We start from the raw sequence: 18983 nt of genomic DNA, 5'->3' as shown, positions 1-18983 counted from the left end.
AGCTATGTTTCTTTCAATATTTATTCCCTAATCTTGGAATTGTTCCTTCCTGCTTAACCCAGCATTGAACCCCAGGGGGGTCTGGTGCCAAAGCAAGCTCTCTTCCCATCTCACCCCACTGCCCCACTCCAGAGTCACGGCGGACACCTCAGCCCCTGAAACACACGAGACCGCAGAACATCCTCGAAACACATTCCATGCAAACTGCTCTGGCTTCGGTGCCAGCAACGCTGCCCTGGAACTAAACAGGAATCTGTGGCTCCCCGCTCGGAGGCCTGCGCCTGCAGGACTGGTGCTACCCGCTCTGATGCGACCAGGCGGGTCTGCTACCCACGGGTCAGGGTCTGCTCTGGGCCGAGTGGGAAGGGGGAAGAATGTGTGGGGAGCGACAAGAATGTGGAGGAAGAGAAGTTCTGCATCAGGAGAGGGACCACACAGGGAGGGGAGGGTTAGGCTCTGCCCTCACCATCTGTGTGACCTTGGACAAGGGACTAAGCTCAGCGAGCCTCATCCACAAATGGAACTAGTTATTCTATACTTAGGGGGTTGTCCTGGGAATTCAAGTAGGCAACTCCGGCCGAGGAGCCACACACAGCACGGGGGCTCCTCTTTCTTCTCACCACCCGCTCCTTTTGTTTGGTTTTCTCGTGGCTGAGACTCCGGGGCATTTTCAGCCTCTCCCAGCCCCTCACACTCTGGCCAAAGAACATGAGGGAAAGGATGGCACGTTTCTTTCCTTCCCTCCTCCCACCCCAGCGTGTTTCTTGTCAGCGATTCTCGAGAGGGTCCCTCAGCTCCTCGGCAACTCCCGAGGATGTTGTGGATGGAGCGACCCCCGGAGAGGCAGCCGACCCCCGGGAGTATCAGTGACCCTCCCCTGAGCTCCACGGCGCCCAGCGCCATCTGTTACTCTGCCCCGTCAACGTTCACTTTGCCGGCCACCTGCCCCTCCAGGCCGCAAGCGCCCACAGGAAGAGCCTGCAGGTTATTTGTCTCTGTCTCCCAACCCCAAGCACCAGGCCCTGCACATAAAGGACATCAAAACATGACGGTAGCCCTAGCTGGTTTGGCTCAGTGAATAGAGCGCCAGCCTGCAAACTGAAGGGTCCCGGGTTCGATTCCGGTCAAGGGCACATGCCCAGGTTGCGAGCTCGATCCCCAGTAGGGGGCGTGCAGGAGGCAGCCAATCAATGATTTTCTCATCATTGATGTTTCTCTCCCTCCCTCTCCTTTCCTCTCTGAAATCAATAAGAATATATATATATTTAAAATGACTGTGAAAGAATGCATGAACGGGTTACAGACAGAAAACCTCAGCAACATATTCTAACTCCAGCCCGCAGCCCAAAGGAAGCACACCCGTCCTCCCCAGCCCACACAGATTATGGCCTGTCTCCGAAGGGCCACCCCCCTGGGCCAGCGAAGGCCAGACAGGTTAGAGCTCCGAGTAGACAAGTAGACGAGTTGGCTTGCAGGACTTCTCCGCCTGCAAGGATGCAGGGACAGCCGCCCTCGATTAGAAGGAAAGTGAAGCGGAGGGACAAAGGGGGTCAGGGTTGGGGCACAAAAGGAGACAGGGATTTGCCAAGGGAGCCGATTTCAGAGACAAAAAGCAGCATCCAGGGAGAGCTGGGTCCCCAGCAGAATCTGGGGGGTGGGTCTCCCCACCAGCCGGGCTCGAAGTGGAGTTGGGGTTGTGCCTCGAGTGAGGGGCAGCCAGCGGTGGTCAGATGTCCTCCAAAAGCCACCACAGCCCTCCCAGCGGGGCGCGGGGACCAGTGTGGCAGGAAGGAGGCGGCGGGTAGGTGTGCGGAAACATACCTCCGATTTAAAACACTTGCTCATTCCAACTGCCAACTTACAAGGCTTTTTCTTTCTCTGTAAACAGAACCCTTACCATCCCCGCCGGACTTATTTGCTCCTGGGTTACTTTGCCAACATCTGGGGCTCACCCGAGGACAATGACGTCTGTCTGAATGACCAGCAGATCCCTTCCGGAGCCGACACGGCGGCCACCCCAAAGCCACATATTTGGCAGTTTGAGACGTTCTGTTTTATCTCCGCTTCCACTCATCAAAGGTTCGGAAACCCTAAGGTCCAGGCACGGAAAGTCCTGCTGCACCCGATTAAGAAACGCCCACGGTGCGGAAGAGGGGTTTCCGTGTCCCATTTGTTTCCACGCAGACACCATGGAAACGGCATCGTCCGGAACAACCAGACGGATGGGGCCCGCTACAAACGTCCCTCCACGATGGGTGGTTATGATGTAAAGAAACATCAGGTGGTGGCTTGGGGGAAAGTGCTCACCCGCTCGTTCATGTATTCGCTCATTTGGTTATTTCTTCAGTAATTATGAATCGAGCCCCAGAGATAAACACGTCGAGGGGCCTGCCCCCGAGGAGGGTCCCTCCTCAGCACGAAAGCCAAGTAGGCAAGGGGCAGACTGAGGAGGGGAAGCAAGAAATGGCTCAGCGAGCAGCGTAGAGGGGAAAACAGAAGCGAAAAGAGGGGAGGGAGAAAGGGCCCCCAGACGGATAAAAGGATCAAAAGCTCCAATGGAGAGTTCGGTGAAGGACCCTTTATCCAGAGAGGCCAGAGGCGAAACAGGCCCGATCTGGGGATGACAGGTCCCCGCCCACCACGCCCTCACTTGGCTGGTCCTTCGCCCTCCTCTGCAGCCAGATCCGGAGCCTCCCTCCCCCCCCCCCCCCCCCCCCCGCGGCCGGCACAGGCCTCTGACACATTTCTGGACTCACATCTGCCTGTGAAAGGAAAGGAAAGTTCTGGTAAAGGAGAAGGCCCACATGTTAAGGGCCATCCGAGGCCATTGTGGGGCCAGCCAAGGGGCAGCCTACAATTTGGAGCCTTTAATAACGAAGTCTCCCCTCACGGATTCCACTTACTCAGGATCTGTCAGTTCTGACGTTGGCTACACTCAAGTTGCTTTTTTTTTTTTTTTTTTACTGTCCATAAAAGAAAAGGCTTCTTAAACAAATGAATAGGTCGAGGAGAGCGGCTACCGCCATGATTGAACAACAGACGCGCAAGGGTCCGGAGTCGCTGTTGGGAGCGGCGGGGTCGGGCCCGGAGCGGGACAGCAGCAGGCGGCGCCGGGAGCTTGGCTGCCAGCGGGGCCTCCAAGGTGTTCCTCCCTTAAGCCCCAATCACGCTTCTCTCAGGACATGGATCCACCTTAGCATCTGCAGGATTCAACCGACTGATGTTGTTGTGGAGTGGCTATGGTGACGGTGGTAACTATGCAACATTGAAGGGCCACCGTGGAGCAGTGAGGGAACTGCGTTATAACACAGATGGCAGCATGCTCTTCTCAGCCTCCACAGATAAAACGGTGGCAGTGTGGGGTGGTGAAACAGGTGAGAGGGTTCAGAGGCTGAAGGGACATCCGTCCTTTGTGAATTCCTGTTATCCGGCCAGGAGCGGCCCCCCCGCTTGTCTGCCCGGGCAGTGACGATGGTACAGGTCAGCCTGGGGACATCCGGAAGGAAGCAGCCACACAGACATTTCAGAATACCTACCAGGTGTTAGCTATGACCTTCAATGGCACAAGCGATCAGGTTATTTCTGGTGAAAAGACAATGATAACCAGGTCTGGGGCCTGTGTCAAAACACGCTGACCTGCACCGTGAGAGGCCCTGCGGATTCCGCGACCGGCCCGAGTTTCAGTTCTGAAGGCTCTTATCTTCTGTCCAATGCAATGGACAACACAGTGCGGGTCTGGGATGTCCGGGCATTGGCTCCCAAAGAGAGATGTGTAAAGATATTTCAAGGAAATGTCCACACCTTTGAAAGGAATCTTCTGAGATGTCCTTGGTTACCTGATGGAAGCAAGATGGCAGCTGGCTCAGCCGACAGGTTTCTGTATGTGTGGGACCGTGGTTGGCAACTCATTAGTCAACAGAGCCAAATATCAACAGGACGATTGAAATTTCTTCTGAGAGCCAAAATTTTTAAACTTAAACTTCTTCAAACGCCACTTCTTCAAAATAGACTCGCCCAGGCCATGGTATTTTGTGGAAGAGCCACACTCAAGGGGCCAAAGAGCCGCATGTGGCTCGCGAGCCGCAGTTTGCCGACCACGGGTGTGGGATACCACAGGCAGGAGGATTCTGCATACGCTGCCGGGCCATGCTGGCTCCATCAGTGAAGTGGCTTTCCGCCCCGACGAGCCCATCATGCTCTCAGCATCCAGAGACTGTCTATGGGGAGATCCAGGGAAGATCAGGGATGGGAGACTCCAAGGATGCTTGACCTCAGACTGCATCCGTGGCATCAAGTGGTACCCAAGCCAGCGTCCTCCCTTCAGATGAAGATCAAGAAGCCAGTAGGAGGTGGCCGTGTTCCAGCCACCACATGCATCTCATTTCTCCAGGATGGATGATTAAAGCAAACTTACAGAGGCCTCTAAAAACCACCCGCCAGATTTCAGGGACTGCTTGGTTTTTTTTCTTCTGCACTTTTTTTTTTCTTTTCTTCAAAGGGACAGACATTAGTTGGTTTGTAGCTTCCTGTTTTCTCAACCACATTGAAGACAGGGAATGTGACTGAAATTTGCTTATTGGGGATTTATTTTAATAATTGGCTTGTATATTTTATTTCTGTGTTTCTCTGAGTCATTTCGTATTAAAAGCCAAATAGATGCCTTTTTACAAGAGAAAAAAAAAAACCCACACACAAATGAATAGAGGAAATGACATGGACTTTGGGGACCCCCTCCGGCCCCATAAAGAGTGGGTTCCGTGCGCCTCTGCAGAAGGATGCTGCTCACGGCACACGACTCCTTTCCCTGCGTCAGTGCACCCTCTGCAGACGCTGCTCCAAGCCCGGGCAGCAGTTTACAGGAGGAAGTGATGGAGAGAAAAGCTCTCCTTCCCTCAGCCCCAGGAGCGAGAACATGCAGAATTCCCCGGCCCTCAGGCTGGGCAACGAGCAAGTCTCTGGACAGGCTGCTGTCATGGGGGGATTTTTGTTTTTAATGGATTAACGGGTTTTGTGTTTTGTTTTTTTTTTAAATATATTTGTATTGGTTTCAGAGAGGAAGGAAGAGTAAGAGAGAGAGAGAAACATCAACGATGAGAGAGAGAACCATTGTTCGGCTGCCTCCTGCACACCCCCTACTGGGGATCGAGCCCGCAACCCCGGCATGTGCCCTTGACCAGAATCGAACCCGGGACCCTTCAGTCCGCAGGCCGACGCTCTATCCACTGAGCCAAACCGGCTAGGGCTAGACTCTTGAATAGGGAGGAACCAAACTCCACTCCTCACAGTGCCCCAGGCAGGGAGGAGCCGAGCTTGGGAACAAGGACGGCGATGCCACCCAGTCTATACGCAGGTGGGCTTGGACCAGGGGGTTATCCTGGGGGACCACAGGGTGCCGACCACAGCACTCCCCCAGAACCCCGTCTTGTTTCAGCCCCGGCTGTTTGGGATTTACTGTTATCTGCAGCTCAACCGAATCCAAACGAATTCCCTGCCTCCCGGGTTGCATATCAGACCCAGAGGAACCTGACCGCTTAGCCAAGTAAAAAGCCACCATTCCCCAAAGCAGAGATCACGGCTCATTTTAAAACCCAAGGAAGGCCATGGAGACTGCCCCAGAAACGTGCCCGCCTGGGGATATGCTCCACCCGCAAGGGGAGGCCTGGATCCCCAAGCTAACACCTTGACAGACAGATGCCATGACCAAAGCACGCACCCCCAAACTCAGGTGGTGGCAGGCCCTGCTCTCATTCGGGGGCGGCCGAGAGCAGAGGCCAGTGGTACTCGCTCTGTGTGACTCCCTGTTGGAGCTCCTTCCTGCCACAGGCACTGGGCAAAGGGCTGGGGCCACGGCGAGCTCTGTGGAGCACACGGCTAACTGGGGAGGAGGCGGATGAGCAGGTTGTGCGATGGGTTTAATATTAAAGGTATTAACAAAGTGCTAGGTGAGTGGAAAAGGAAACCAAGGATTTGCTGCATGGAGGCGGCAACAACTGAGCTTTGCCAATTGATAAAAGAGGGGTAGTTTATCCAAGGAACGGGGCCACAGGAATTTAGATTGCCCTTGGCACGTTTGGGGAACACAGGGCATACGCACCAGTGCTGCCCGGACGGAGTGGTGGGCAACAGGAGGGTTTGGAGCCGAGGCTATGAAGTCAGGCTGTGGGCAGCTGCACGGGGCCTTGAACGCCACTCTAAGGATTGTGGCTTGAAGCTTCAGGCAACAAGGAGCCAGAGAATGACAAGATCAGATCTGTCTGTCAGTGACGAGAGGGACTGGGGGACAGAGAGAAGAGAGACTGGAGCCTGGGAGCTGCTGGGCAGGGCCTGGGGGCCAGGCTCAGGCTTCTGTGGACACAACAGCCCAGCACAGAGCACGTGGAGTCACCAAAGCCAGCAGTTCCCACGACAGGGCCCCTGGGCCTTCTCCGCGTCTCAGAACAGGCGCAGCCGCCCTCCTGTTTTTTCAGGTGCACGGTGCTTCCGCCGCCACCCTTCGCTCCGCCTCCCCGCGTCTCCCAGGCTTGCTCCAAAACAGCCTTTCATTCCAGAATCACAGAGAAGCCTCAGATGCAGACACTCCCAGGGGATCCGACTTCCTCTCATTCAACAGCTGGATCCACCACCCATTTCCTGAGACTCTGCCGTGCACAGCCCCGTGAGGGAGACACAGGCAGGACAGACCAGATCCTGCCCAGCGGTTCAGTGATGCACGGGCGGTGGGAGGGCGCACCGCTGTCCTTCCTGCAAGACGGCTGGGGTGTGTGCACATAGGGCTGGGTGTGTGCACATAGGGCTGGGTGTGTACACATAGGGCTGGGTGTGTGCACATAGGGCTGGGGTGTGTGCACATAGGGCTGGGGTGTGTGCACATAGGGCTGGGGTGTGTGCACATAGGGCTGGGTGTGTGCACATAGGGCTGGGTGTGTGCACATAGGGCTGGGTGTGTGCAATAGGGCTGGGTGTGTGCACATAGGGCTGGGTGTGTGCACATAGGGCTGGGGTGTGTGCACATAGGGCTGGGGTATGTGCACATAGGGCTGGGTGTGTGCACATAGGGCTGGGTGTGTGCACATAGGGCTGGGTGTATGCAATAGGGCTGGGTGTGTGCAATAGGGCTGGGTGTGTGCACATAGGGCTGGGGTGTGTGCACATAGGGCTGGGTGCGTGCACATAGGGCTGGGTGCGTGCACATAGGGCTGGGTGCGTGCACATAGGGCTGGGTGCGTGCACATAGGGCTGGGGTGTGTGCACATAGGGCTGGGGTGTGTGCACATAGGGCTGGGTGTGTGCACATAGGGCTGGGTGTGTGCACATAGGGCTGGGTGTGTGCACATAGGGCTGGGTGTGTGCACATAGGGCTGGGGTGTGTGCACATAGGGCTGGGGTGTGTGGGGAACTGAGGAAGCAAGGATTCACCCCTCTGGGTGGAAGGGAAGTGGGTCAGACCCAGCAAGTCTCTAGGGGGGACCCTGAGGTTTTAAAACAAACAAACCCAGAAGGTCTGGTTTGCATGTCTCCCTTTCACTGCTGTGTGACCACAAGCAAGTCACTCCACCTCTCTGAACCTCTGTGTCCTCATGCACAAAGGGACAAGCATACAGTCGTCCTCCTTTATCTGCGGGGATATGTTCCCAGGCCCCCAGTGGATAGTACCAAACCCTATCTATACTCTTTTTTTTTATTAAAATATATTTTATTGATTTTTTACAGAGAGGAAGGGAGAGGGATAGAGAGTTAGAAACATCGATCAGCTGCCTCCTGCACACTCCCTCCTGGGGATGTGCCCGCAACCAAGGTACATGCCCCTGACCGGAATCGAACCTGGGACGCTCTATCCACTGAGCCAAACCAGTTAGGGCCCTATCTATACTCTTTTTTCCTAGACCTACACACCTGCGATAAAGTTGCACTTATAAATTAGGCGCAGTAAGAGGTTAACAACAACTAATAATAAAATAGAACAATTATAACAATATTCTGTCATAAAAGTTATGTGAATGTGGTCTCTCTCAGAATATCTTCTGTCTGTACTCACCCTTCTTGTGATGATGTGAGATGATACAAGGCCTACGTAATTCGATGAGGGGAGGTGAATGATGGAGGCATTGTGACGTAGCATTAGGCTACTACTCATCTTTTGCTACTTTATTTATTTATTTATTTTTTAATCCTCACCCAAGGGTATTTTCCCATTGATTTTAGAGGGAGTGGAAGAGAGAGGGAAAGACAACGAGAAACATCGATGTGAGAGAAACACATCCGTTGTTGCCTCCTGCATGCGCCCTGACCAGGGCCCAGGCCAGGGAGGAGCCTGCAACTAAGGTACGTGCCCTTGACCGGAATTGAACCCGGGATCCTTTGGTGGATGCTCTATCCACTGAGCCAAACTGGCGAGGGCTACTCATCTGTTTTTAATTAAATTTATCCGGTGACATTGGCTAATAGGATCATAGGTTTCAGGCGTCGATTTCTATGTTACAAGATCTGTACACTGCACTGTGCGCACACCATCCAAGTCGAGTCATCGTCCATCGCAACATATTAACCGCCCCCCCCCCCACACACACACACACACTACTCATCTTCTGATGAGACGGCTGCTGGCGGCTAAGGGGCGGGAGTACGCAGCGTGGATACGCTGGACAAAGGGATGATTTATGGTCCCAGGCGGAATGGAGTGGGAAGGCGGCGAGAGATTTCATCACGCTACTCAGAACGACGTGCAACTTAAAACTTAGGAGTTGTTTATTTCTGGAATTTTCCATTTAATATTTTTGGACGACGGTTGACTGTGGGTAACAGAAACCATGCAAAGCAAAGCCACGGGTAAGGGGGGGACTACTGTACGTTCGCTCACAATGTTGGGAGGAAGACCCAATGAGAGGCTGTAAAGCTCAGCGCCTGGGGACGGGGTTATAATCAGAATGGGAAGCAGCCTGCCTCCAGGTATTCACCCTCTCCCGTCCCGAGTGTGGGCTGGACCTAGTGACCTGCTTCCAGCCAGCGGACTACGGCAAGGAGTGACCGGATGGCACGTCTAAGATGAGGTGACAAGAAGCCTGGCTCCCATCTTCCTCGCCCGCCCAGGCTGTCTGCCTTGCCTGCTCTGATGGGAGCCAGCTGCCAGGCTGGGCGCTGGCCGAGGGGCGGGCCACGTGGCAGGAACTGAGCGGGGAACTGGATTCTGCCAAGAACGTCCTGAAAGCTCTCGGAAGTGTATCTCCCCCCCAACAACGGCGGGGATGACTGTCACCTGGCCTGTGGGAGACCCTGAGCCAGAGGACCCAGCTAAGCTGTGCTTCGCTTTGTGATCCACAGAAACGCTGAGATAACGTGTTTGTTGTTTTAGGCCAGGAAGTGTCCGTGTGATTTGTTACGCAGCAGTAGCTAACAAATACAACCAGGGTGATACTGAGACTGTTAAGCAACCAGCTCAGCACCAGCGTTGACCAGTTAGAGCAGATGCTGACAGCAGCAAGGGAGCAGGGTCTTGCAGGTCCCTGCTGAGCCGCTCACTAGAGCACGGGTTCAGGAAGGGGGTCGGGGGAGGGGCAGGGGAAGTGGTGGGATCTATCTTATGGGAATACTCACACAGGGGTGTAAAAGTCTTGCAAGACTATTCACTGCAGCATTATTATTTTATTTTATTTTTTTGTTAATTCTCAGCTAAGGATATTTTCCCATTGATTTTTAAGAGAGTGGAAGGGAGAGGGAGAGACAGTGAGAGAGAGAGAGAGAAACATCGATGTGAGAGAAACACATCGATTGGTTGCCTCCAGCCTGCAACCGAGGTACGTGCCCTTGGCTAGAATTGAGCCTGAGACCCTTCAGTCCACAGGCTAACACTCTATCCACTGAGCCAAACTAGGGCAACTGCAGCATTATTTGTTGCAGCAAAAGATTGGAAACAACTGAAAAGTCTACACGCAGGGGACCGGCTCAGATAAGGACATCCATGCCGTGGGCTGTCACGCAGCCATTGAACAGGATGAGAAACGTGATGTGGAACGAGGGACAGGATGTACTTTGTTCAGAAGAACATGGCATCGTGGACCACCGTTTGTGTTAAATGTATGTACACACATTTATCTGAGGGCTTGTCCCTCTAGAAATAACCGGGTAGCCCTGGTTGCCTCAGAAAGGGAAACTGGGGGTGGGGGTAAGGGATGGGAGAGAACCCCGATTTTTCTGTCCCCTGGAGCCCCCTGTGATGTTCCTTCCATGGGGGCAGTGATGGCTGTGTTCTGGGAAGACTCGTAAACCCTGATTAGGTGTCTGGAGCTTCTCTAAATTGGGGGGTACTGAGTGCAAGGGCCCCGGCTCATTGCCCCTCAATAACCAGAGCAGTGCCTCCTGCTGGAGCTTTTATTGGGAAAAATGGATCCTCTGCTTTAATGAAGAAGCCTTGGGACCTCGTGGTGCCCCCTTTCTTCCCTCAGTTCCCACTCAACTCTCCACCATCCACCTGCTCCCCGCCACCCCCAACCCCAGCCTGGGTCTGTCTGTGCTGAGTCCACCCCAGTGGCGGTCTCTGCTGGCTCCCTGGGGACTCACCTGGAACGTCTGGGGATGTGTTGAGCGTCATGAAGGCGTCTGACAGGCCGGCTTTGACGGGGTGCTGGGAGGAGCTGATTTCCAGGACAGACATGGGGATCTGCAGCAGGGAGAAGAGGCTCCATCTACCCCCAGACCCTCTCGGGCCAGCCCAGCCTCCCCTCGGAGCGCCTCCGCTCGGAGCGCCAGCCCTCCCTGCCTGCTTGGCGCCGCCTCCTGGCGGGTGTGAAGACCTCTCACACCCAAGGGGCCCCGTTCAAATTTCAAGTCTCCCCCACACCACCTCCAGCACATTTCCTTGCTCTGCGCTCCATCTTCGTGAAATGGCACCTCACGCAGGCCTGGGAGTCACCCCTGCCCTTCCCTTTTCTTCATGCCCCCCTCTTCCATCTAATACATCTCTGAATCCTGTTAATTAACCAGCTAACTGGCTCTCAAATCTGTCTAGTTCTCTCAATCGTTCCCCCACCAGACTCCAAGCTGGCAACACCTCTTTCCTAACTCATCTCCCAGCATTCCCTCTGAGCCCCCAACAATCTGTTCTCCGCTCAGAAGCCAGAGTGACCTTTGTCAAGGGCAAACCTGGTGTTCCCTTGCCCTGTCTTGCCCCTCACTCCCTCCCCTCCAGCCATGCTGCCTTCTTTCAGTGCTTTGTACCAGCCAGGATTGATCCTGTCACAGGACCTTTGCACATGCTCTTCTTCCTCCTGGAACACACTTCACTCTCCTCTTTGCTTCCTTAACTCCTATGCATCCTGCAGATTTTAACTCTTTTCCTTAGGGAGCCTCTCCCGGCCCCCACTGAGAGAGAGAGCCCCATGACAGGCTCTCATGGCACCAGGCACCTCTACTGAGGAGCACTAGTTACCGGGGCAATTCTACATTTGTCTCTGCAATCGCTGTCCGTTGTCTCAACAAGACTTACCCTCTACAAGGGCAGGGGTCACAACCATCTTACTAACTGCGTATCCCCAGCACCACGCACATTTCAGATTCCCTACAAGTACTTGCTGAATCGAGAGGGGGGGGGGAGCTCCCTGAGACCCAGGCATCTCTCACTCACCTCTTTGTAGCCAAACACAATGCGGCCGTCACGGTGCAGAGCCGCCTGGAAGGTGAAGCTGCCCCTGTCCTCCCGGCCTTGGAGGTAGACATGGTCCCACTGAACGACAAAGACTGTCCCTGTGGAGAGCAGCAGAGAGCTGGCTGGACGGGGAGGTGGTGTGGGGAGAGGGCCTCGCAGGAACAGTGGCCTACGTGGTCGGGCCCCGTAGGGACGATGCGGGCAGTTTGCAGATTTGACTGAAGGCAGGAGCTGGGCAGCCCACCAACATCCGCCTGGCTTCCACGCTGGAGGGGAACCGGGACACCCTATTTCAGCCCCCAGATCCCATGCTTGATCATCTCTTACCCCAAGCACGCCCCTGCCTGCCTGCCTGCCTATCCTGACCCTCGAGATAAAGAGGAGGAGAAATAGAAGGATGCCAGTTCTGGGGTGGGGGGGGGGGGGGTGTTTGGGGGACAAGGTGGTGAGAGAAAGAAACAATAGAGGTCCCTAGTATTTATTTCTCCTCCACGAAGAGCCAAGCATTTTCATCTCGTTATCTCATCAGATCCTGCTAGGTAGCCGGCAGCCTGTCACCACCTGACGGGCGAGGACACAGTACAGAAAGGTGGGTGGGTGGCTGCCTTGCTGTGTGACTGTGCCAGGTCCCTTGCCCTCTCTGGGCCTTGCATGCCTCTAACGGGACTGGGCCAGGGGAGCCCTGGTGCGAGGTGACCTGGCCTCACCATTGTCAAAGTAAGCGACGGTGGAGTTGTCGGAGTAGCCGGGGTTGAAGTTGGCCATCAGAGGGGCCACGTACTGAGTCGCTGTGAGCATCCGATGGGTCACGTCACCGGTGAAGATGAAGCCTGGGGGGGGAGGAGTGCGGGGGAGTCACTTCCTATGCTCCGCCCCCAAGGGCAGGAAGGAGCAGGGCAGGCGAGTCTTGAACCTCTGTCCTCTAGGCCCAACGGGTGGGCTCAGGGCCAGGTGTGTGTGAAGCAAAAGGGCCCCAGGCCAGAGACGGTCCTCCCTGCCCCTCGGGTGGGCACAAATTCCCACTCTCCCTGCCCCTGGGAGCACACACAGGAATCAAAGACGGCTCCTGCTCAGCGCAGTCTCCCTCCCCATCTCAGTCACAGACTCAGAGGCCCAGGGACCACGGGGTCTGCCCACACCGGCCTGAGCTGGCCCAGAGGGGGACACACACACGAACAAGTTCGCTGATGTGAAAGGTGTTCGGACATAATCACTGACCTCCCTCCTAGAGTGGGCTCCCAAGAGAGCTAAATGTGGGTCCCTCTCCATTCCATCTCTACAACCTCATCTCCAATGCACCTCCCCAGGTAGGCCTCCAAGTTCCGGCTGAGAGCTCCAAATCTTCCCCCAGCCCTACTGGCACAGCCTTACCTCCGGTTGCTATGGTGATCTGCCGCAGAGGATGCCCGTAGAAAGGGAAATCAAAGGACAAGACCACTCTCTGCGGGGGATGGGAGAGAGTCAGCATGGGCCAGGGGGCTGGGCATCTACACTACCCCAGGCTTGTCTGGACAGGGTCGGGGGGCAGGCTGCCAGACCACAGGTGGGCACCCCAACTCTGGCCAAACCACCCAGAAACCCCCAGAAGGCACCTCCCAGATCACAGACCTTAGGCCATCCCCACTGACCAGGCGGTGTGGGCGGGTCCCCAGCCTCCCAGCCCAGGGCAGCGCTGCCAGGACCTGGCACTCACCGAAGCCTGCCGGTGGGTGTTGGAGAGGATTCTGTGGACCTTCACGTGGCTCCGGTTGGCCTCGGCCACGTCCACCCACAGCTCCCGGCTGCGAGGCTCGCTGGGGCCGTACAGACGAGACACATAGTAGCTGTGGTTGTCCTCCTGTCACCACCCAAGACAGAGCCCACCGAGGCATGAGGGGTCAGGCCTGCCAGGAACCACCCTCTCACCTCCCCCACCCAGACCTCTGGATACAAGAAATCCTGGCCTCCCAGGAAGCTGGACCAGATGCGCTAACCCAGATGGCTGACTTAGGCCTGATAGCCCCTGGACTTCCCTGGGCCCCCAAAAGCTTAGTATTTGGCCCCTAGCCATGACCATGCAGCTCTGGCCCCAGCCAGATCCACACCTGTTACACTTAGGCTCAGCCCTGCCTTTCCCAGAGAGACCAGGAGGCTTCTCCTGCGGCTCGAGTCCCCGTGAAGCACCCCAAGGCAGAGCTCAGCTGGAGGCACCAGAAACAGAGCAGCCCCAAACAGAGCCCTTGTCTTCAGGGAGCTCCCAGACTGAGGGGGAGAGCTCCCCTGCTCCGGGAAGTAGTATATATAATTGATTTTTAGAGAGGAAGGGAGATGGAGAGATAGAAACATCAATGATGAGAGAATCATTGACCAGCTGCCTCCTGCACGCCCCACACTGGGGATCAAGCCTGCAACCTGGGCATGTGCCCTGACTGGGAATCGAACCGTGACCTCCTGGGTTCCTAGGTTGATGCTCAACCACTGAGCCATGCCAGCCGGGCTGGGGAGAAGCCTTTTTAAGGGAGAAGAAAACACTGCATCTTAGAAGCTTCCAGTCTAAAGATGGAGGCAGGCCCTTGATCGTGGGGAGCTGCTAGGCTGAGGGAGGAGGTGGGACTTACGCAAACAGAACACACAGACACAGACCCCCAAGCCGAGGGTGACACAGGCCCATCCTGCAGTCACTCCAGGGCTGAGAAAGGGGGAGAAGCAGGAAGAACCTCCGACCTCTACTCTGTGCCCAATGCGGACAGAATAAAGAAGAAGCCGGAACACAGCCGGCGGGCGTGACTTCGGCAAGGCCTGTCCTGCACAGGAGTGTTCAGCACCAGGACCGAAGAGGCGGGGAAACGGGGGGCAGAGCGGGCAGGTTCACTTGGCAGCTGCCACGGAACTGGGGCTGCTGACCCGTGAGGAGCCCCGGGCGTCGTGGGTCATCAATCAGGCTGCCCAGCGGCAGCGGCTGCAGACACAGCAGAGCAGACCACGTTCGCACTGCCAGCTGCCAGCTGCCCAGCCAGCCCTTGCCCTGGGCCCAGCATGAGCAGGGACGGGATGCCTGCTCTCCCCACCCCCCAGCAGGGAGAGTCTGCCCTTTTGACAAGTGACACTCTGGGAATCTGGGGTCGGGCAGAGCCGGGGAAGAGGAGCAGAAGACACGTGTAAGGGGGCGGGGGGTAGATTTCACACTACCATTGCTTGGTTTCACATCCATCAAATAAATTTAAAACCACATCGCTCTGCTCACAAGCCCCTGGGGCTCCCACTGCCCTCATGACAGAGCCCACACCTCAGCCTGGCATGCATGGTCTCATCAACAGCCAGCTCTGCAGTCTCCCTGGCTTCCCTTCTGCCTCCTTCTCTCCTTCCCCTGGGCATCCTTGTGCCCCCACCCACCAGACCAGGTCCTCTGCAGCCTCAGGCCACCAGTGGTCACTCAGGCCTTCGCACATGCGGATCCTCCTGCCTGAATGACCTTCCTTGCCTTCTCCTCCTGGTCGATTCCTGTTCCTTTAAGGCTCAGCTTACACTTCACCTTTTTAAAATGTTTTTATTGATTTTGAGAGAGAGAGGAAGGGGACAGAGAGAGAGAGAAACATCGATGAGAAGCATCAGCTATCAGCTGCCTTTTGCATGCCCCCTACTGGGATCGAGCCCCAAACCCGGGCATGTGCCCTGACCAGGAATTGAACCAGCAACCTCTTGTTTTTGTTTTAAATATATTTGTATTGATTTCAGAGAGGAAGGGAGAGATAGAAACATCAATGATGAGAGAGAATCATTAATCGGCTGCCTCCTGCATGCCCCCCACTGGGGACCAAGCCTGCAAACTGGGCATGTGCCCTGACCAGGAGTTGAACCATGTCCTGGTTCATAGGTCGATGCTCAACCACTGAGCCATGCCAGCTGGGCCCTTTTGCCCTTTTATAAGGGAAGGAGGAGGGATCAGTGCCTGGCTTTGGGTTGACATTTTGGAAATAAACCCGTCTCTCTAATGCCTGGGCATCCTTTCATGATCTGTGGGTGAGGCGGAAATGGGTGGCCCAGCAGTGCGAAGCCGCATCTAGGGGCCACTCCTGTGTGTGCTCTCCTCAGATACACTGTGTCTCACAAAGACGATGTTCCAGCCCCGACCCCGGTACCTGGGACTGTGACCTTATTTGGAAATAGAGTCTTAGCAGGCCCTGATTCCCATGATGGATGTCCTTTCAAGAGAAAGGAGAGGGAGATTTACAGAATCACAGAGGCCACACAGGGAAGAAGGCCATGTGACAACAGAGGCAGAAATTGGCTTGTAAGCTGCCTCACCCCAAGGAACACCAAGGGGTGCCAGGAGCCACCAGAAGCTACAAGAGGCGAGGAAGGACTCTTCCCTGAACCCCGAACGGGACCATGGCCTGGCTGATGGCTTGACTCAGACTCCTGGCCTCCAAGACTGTGAGAAGACATTGCTGCTGCTGTCAGCCACCCAGGCTGTGGTCATTTGGAAACAAATACATTTGCCCACGGTGTGTTGCTGTGGCTCAAGCGGGGTAACCCCGAGTTGTCTCCCCCTTCCATGCCACTGCCCTGTGGCTTCCCAGCTGCTCTCAGATCGAAGGCCACACTCGGCACCACAACTCACAAGGCCTGGTGGGGCAGGCCCCGGACGCTGCCTACCCAATCACTTCTTTATGAGCAGAACATCGGTTCTGAAGCCAGCAGCAATGGAGCCAGCTAGAAACCTCATCCCCTGGATGGGTTACGTGTGACCCATGTGACATGGGACACGGGCTGGCTAATGAGAGAAACTGAAGGTTCTAGTGGCGCCTTTTGAAAGGGGTCCAATTCGACTGCTTGGCCCTCTTGCCTTTGCCCTTCTTAACCCTGCCTGGGATGGAGGTATGATGGATGGAGCTCCGGCAGCCATCCTGTGAGCATGAGGACAGGAGCCACAACCTAAGGATGGCGGCGTGAGGAGCTGGTTGGAACCTGGGCCCCAGAGGCCATGTTGGAGGGATGCTCGTTAGCCCTCAGTTACACACACACACACACACACACACACACACACACATACACACACCGCCTCCCTTCCCCTGCTCTCTGCACGCCAGCCCTGCTCGGCTTCTCTCGGTTTCTGAGCTCACCCAGTGCCGTCTGCCTCAGGACCCTGGGGCTCCCTGTGCCTCAAAACCTCTCTCTTCTTCCATTCAGAAGCCGCCGCCCCTTCCCGTCCCTCAGGCCTCAGCTTCAAGGTCCTTGCCTCCCTGAAACCCCGGTTACGCTCTCGTCACCCCCTGGGCTTCCCCCGCTCCACCAGCCGCACGCTCCTGGCGATTTATTTGGCTTTTAGACTTCTCTCCACACCTGCCTTTCCTACAAGTTGCCCACAGGTGAGGTCAGCCTTTACCTCTGGTGGTGAAGCACAGAGTACGTGCTCCGTGGGAGGATTTGTTAACGAACGAGTGACCATTCCGAGTTTCATAGAATCGTGTGGCCAAGGCCTGGCCACCCTGTCTGATCGCCGCCGCCACGGGCTCTGGGGGCGGGACGGCGCGGCGTCGCCAAACAAGGCCGGACAGCAGCGAGCAGGGGCCATACAGCTGCCGCGAGGAGCCTGGGCGGGCCTGTGCTGGCCACGGCTGTTTGCAGGCGGGGAGAGGGTCCCGTTTCCATCCCCCGCCCCCCGGGACGCCCCGGGGGGAGCGGGCACTGAGCCCCACGCGGTGGAAATGAGGCCCCGACAGAAGCCACGCTCTGCAGCTGTGAAGCCCAAACGTGCTGACGCGTGTCTCGCTGCCTCACCTAAGGGGCAAGCAGTGGGGTGACTGGGGACGCGGCTCAGCAGCCCGTTGCCCCGACTCCTCTCTTTCCCACGAAGGAAAACGGTCCCCCCCCGCCCCCGCCCAGCTGGTCCTGCTCCGCTGAGGAGCCGGGCTGGGTGCAGCTGGGGGGTCCTCGGACAGAATCACCTCCCTCTTAGGGTTCCCAAGGACGCACAGCGGCCGCCTTCACTGGCAAAAGGTCTTTGTCTACGGCTCAAGGGGAGTCGGAGACTAAAGGAGCTGCTGCCTCTACCTCCTGGTTCAGTGGTCGGCAAACTCGTTAGTAACAGAGCCAAATATCAACAGTACAACGATTGAAATCTCTTTTGAGAGCCCAGTTTTTAAAACTTCTAACGCCACTTCTTCAAAATAGACTCGCCCAGGCCGTGGCATTTTGTGGAAGAGCCACACTCAAGGGGCCAAAGAGCCGCATGTGGCTCGTGAGCCGCAGTTTGCCGACCACGGGCCTAGACAGTTCCTCTCCGATGAGTCAGCAGGTCCCTGGGAGAGGGAGGGCCTCCGCGTAGACGGACCACACGCAGGCCCGGTGGGTGAGGCCCAGGCTCTGCCTCAGGCCTCCAAGTGCCAAGAGCAGCGTCCTACCAGGGGAAGAACTGCCTCCGGGCGCGTCCCACACAGGCCCGAGCACCCCACCGCTCCTGGCCGGGCCACTGATGGTCCCCAGGGCAGTGGCCAGAAGCGGCATCTGTCTAGAGCCCTGGCCTGGGGGTGCTCCGTGGGGATGGGGGAGGCCAAACTGCAGCCTAGAGAGGAAGGGACAGCTTGGAGCTGGTGTCACTCCTGGGCAGAGCCGAGAACCAAGTCCGAAGGGTTGGGGGGGGGGGGGGGGGGCGTGCTGGGAGAACTGGAGGAAAGAGGCAGTCAGCCAGCGTTGGCAGAGCTGAGACACTTGCATTTCAGATGCATCGCCGCATCACAAGTTGGTGAGGGCTAACGTTAGTCCCGTTTTACAAGTGGGGAAACTGAGGCCTACAGATCTATCTGCATCCATGTCAGTCTCAAAGACACAGTGCCTTTTCCCCTGTCTACGTTTCTCAGGTCTTCAAGGCACTGCCCCACGAGAAGAAGCCTTAGACCACCTGTCTGTCGTTGGTTGACATGTGTCCCGACAGAGGGACCCGCACGGGTCCTTCCGGGAGCCCAGAGCTCAGGGACCGCGGCACCTTCTCCTCCTCACCCCGAGCACCTGCCTGGCGCAGGGCCTGGCACCTGGCATGTTATAGGTGTCAGGAGTCTGCCTGCCGCGCGAGTTCAATCACGCAGATCCCACAGCTGGCGGTGCCGCAGGCCGTGCGGGGAACGCGCGGCCTGGCTCCCGCAAGGAGAGCGTCCTCCCCCACCCCCGATGTCGGGCGGCACCAAAAGCTCTTGTGAAAGACCCAGCTGCCTCCTCAGGAAGCCCAAGTCCGTAGAAAGCATATTCCCGTTGCTGGGACAACCTGCACACAGGAAGGCGTCTCCCGATTCCTCAAGCTTGTGGACGGAAAAAGAAAGAAAAGAAAAAAAGCCACATGCTAACCCGACAAGCTCAGGGGAGGCCTGCG

At 56.4% G+C, this 18983-nt stretch overlaps 1 protein-coding gene and 1 pseudogene across 3 annotated transcripts in view; one reads left to right on the top strand and one right to left on the bottom strand.

Moving 5' to 3' along the window:
- The window catches only part of PLXDC1 (plexin domain containing 1), a 56480-nt gene that overhangs the window by 18671 nt on the left and 18826 nt on the right, over positions 1–18983 (bottom strand). For both annotated transcript variants that reach the window (XM_079797443.1, XM_079797442.1), the window contains exons 3-7: positions 13332–13475; positions 13010–13079; positions 12346–12468; positions 11618–11736; positions 10555–10654 (exon numbers count right to left, since the gene is read on the bottom strand). In XM_079797443.1, coding sequence (XP_079653569.1) covers positions 10555–10654; positions 11618–11736; positions 12346–12468; positions 13010–13079; positions 13332–13475 — 556 coding nt within the window. The remainder of the gene's footprint in view (positions 1–10554; positions 10655–11617; positions 11737–12345; positions 12469–13009; positions 13080–13331; positions 13476–18983) is intronic.
- Positions 3025–4328, top strand: LOC307115349 (U5 small nuclear ribonucleoprotein 40 kDa protein-like; annotated as a pseudogene). Its single transcript has 2 exons — positions 3025–3893; positions 4117–4328. The product of its transcript is annotated as a U5 small nuclear ribonucleoprotein 40 kDa protein-like (transcript).

Source organism: Cnephaeus nilssonii, assembly GCF_951640355.1.
Source record: "Cnephaeus nilssonii genome assembly, chromosome: 19".
Classification (NCBI taxonomy): domain Eukaryota; kingdom Metazoa; phylum Chordata; class Mammalia; order Chiroptera; family Vespertilionidae; genus Cnephaeus; species Cnephaeus nilssonii.
This window is presented reverse-complemented; position numbering and strand designations above follow the sequence as displayed.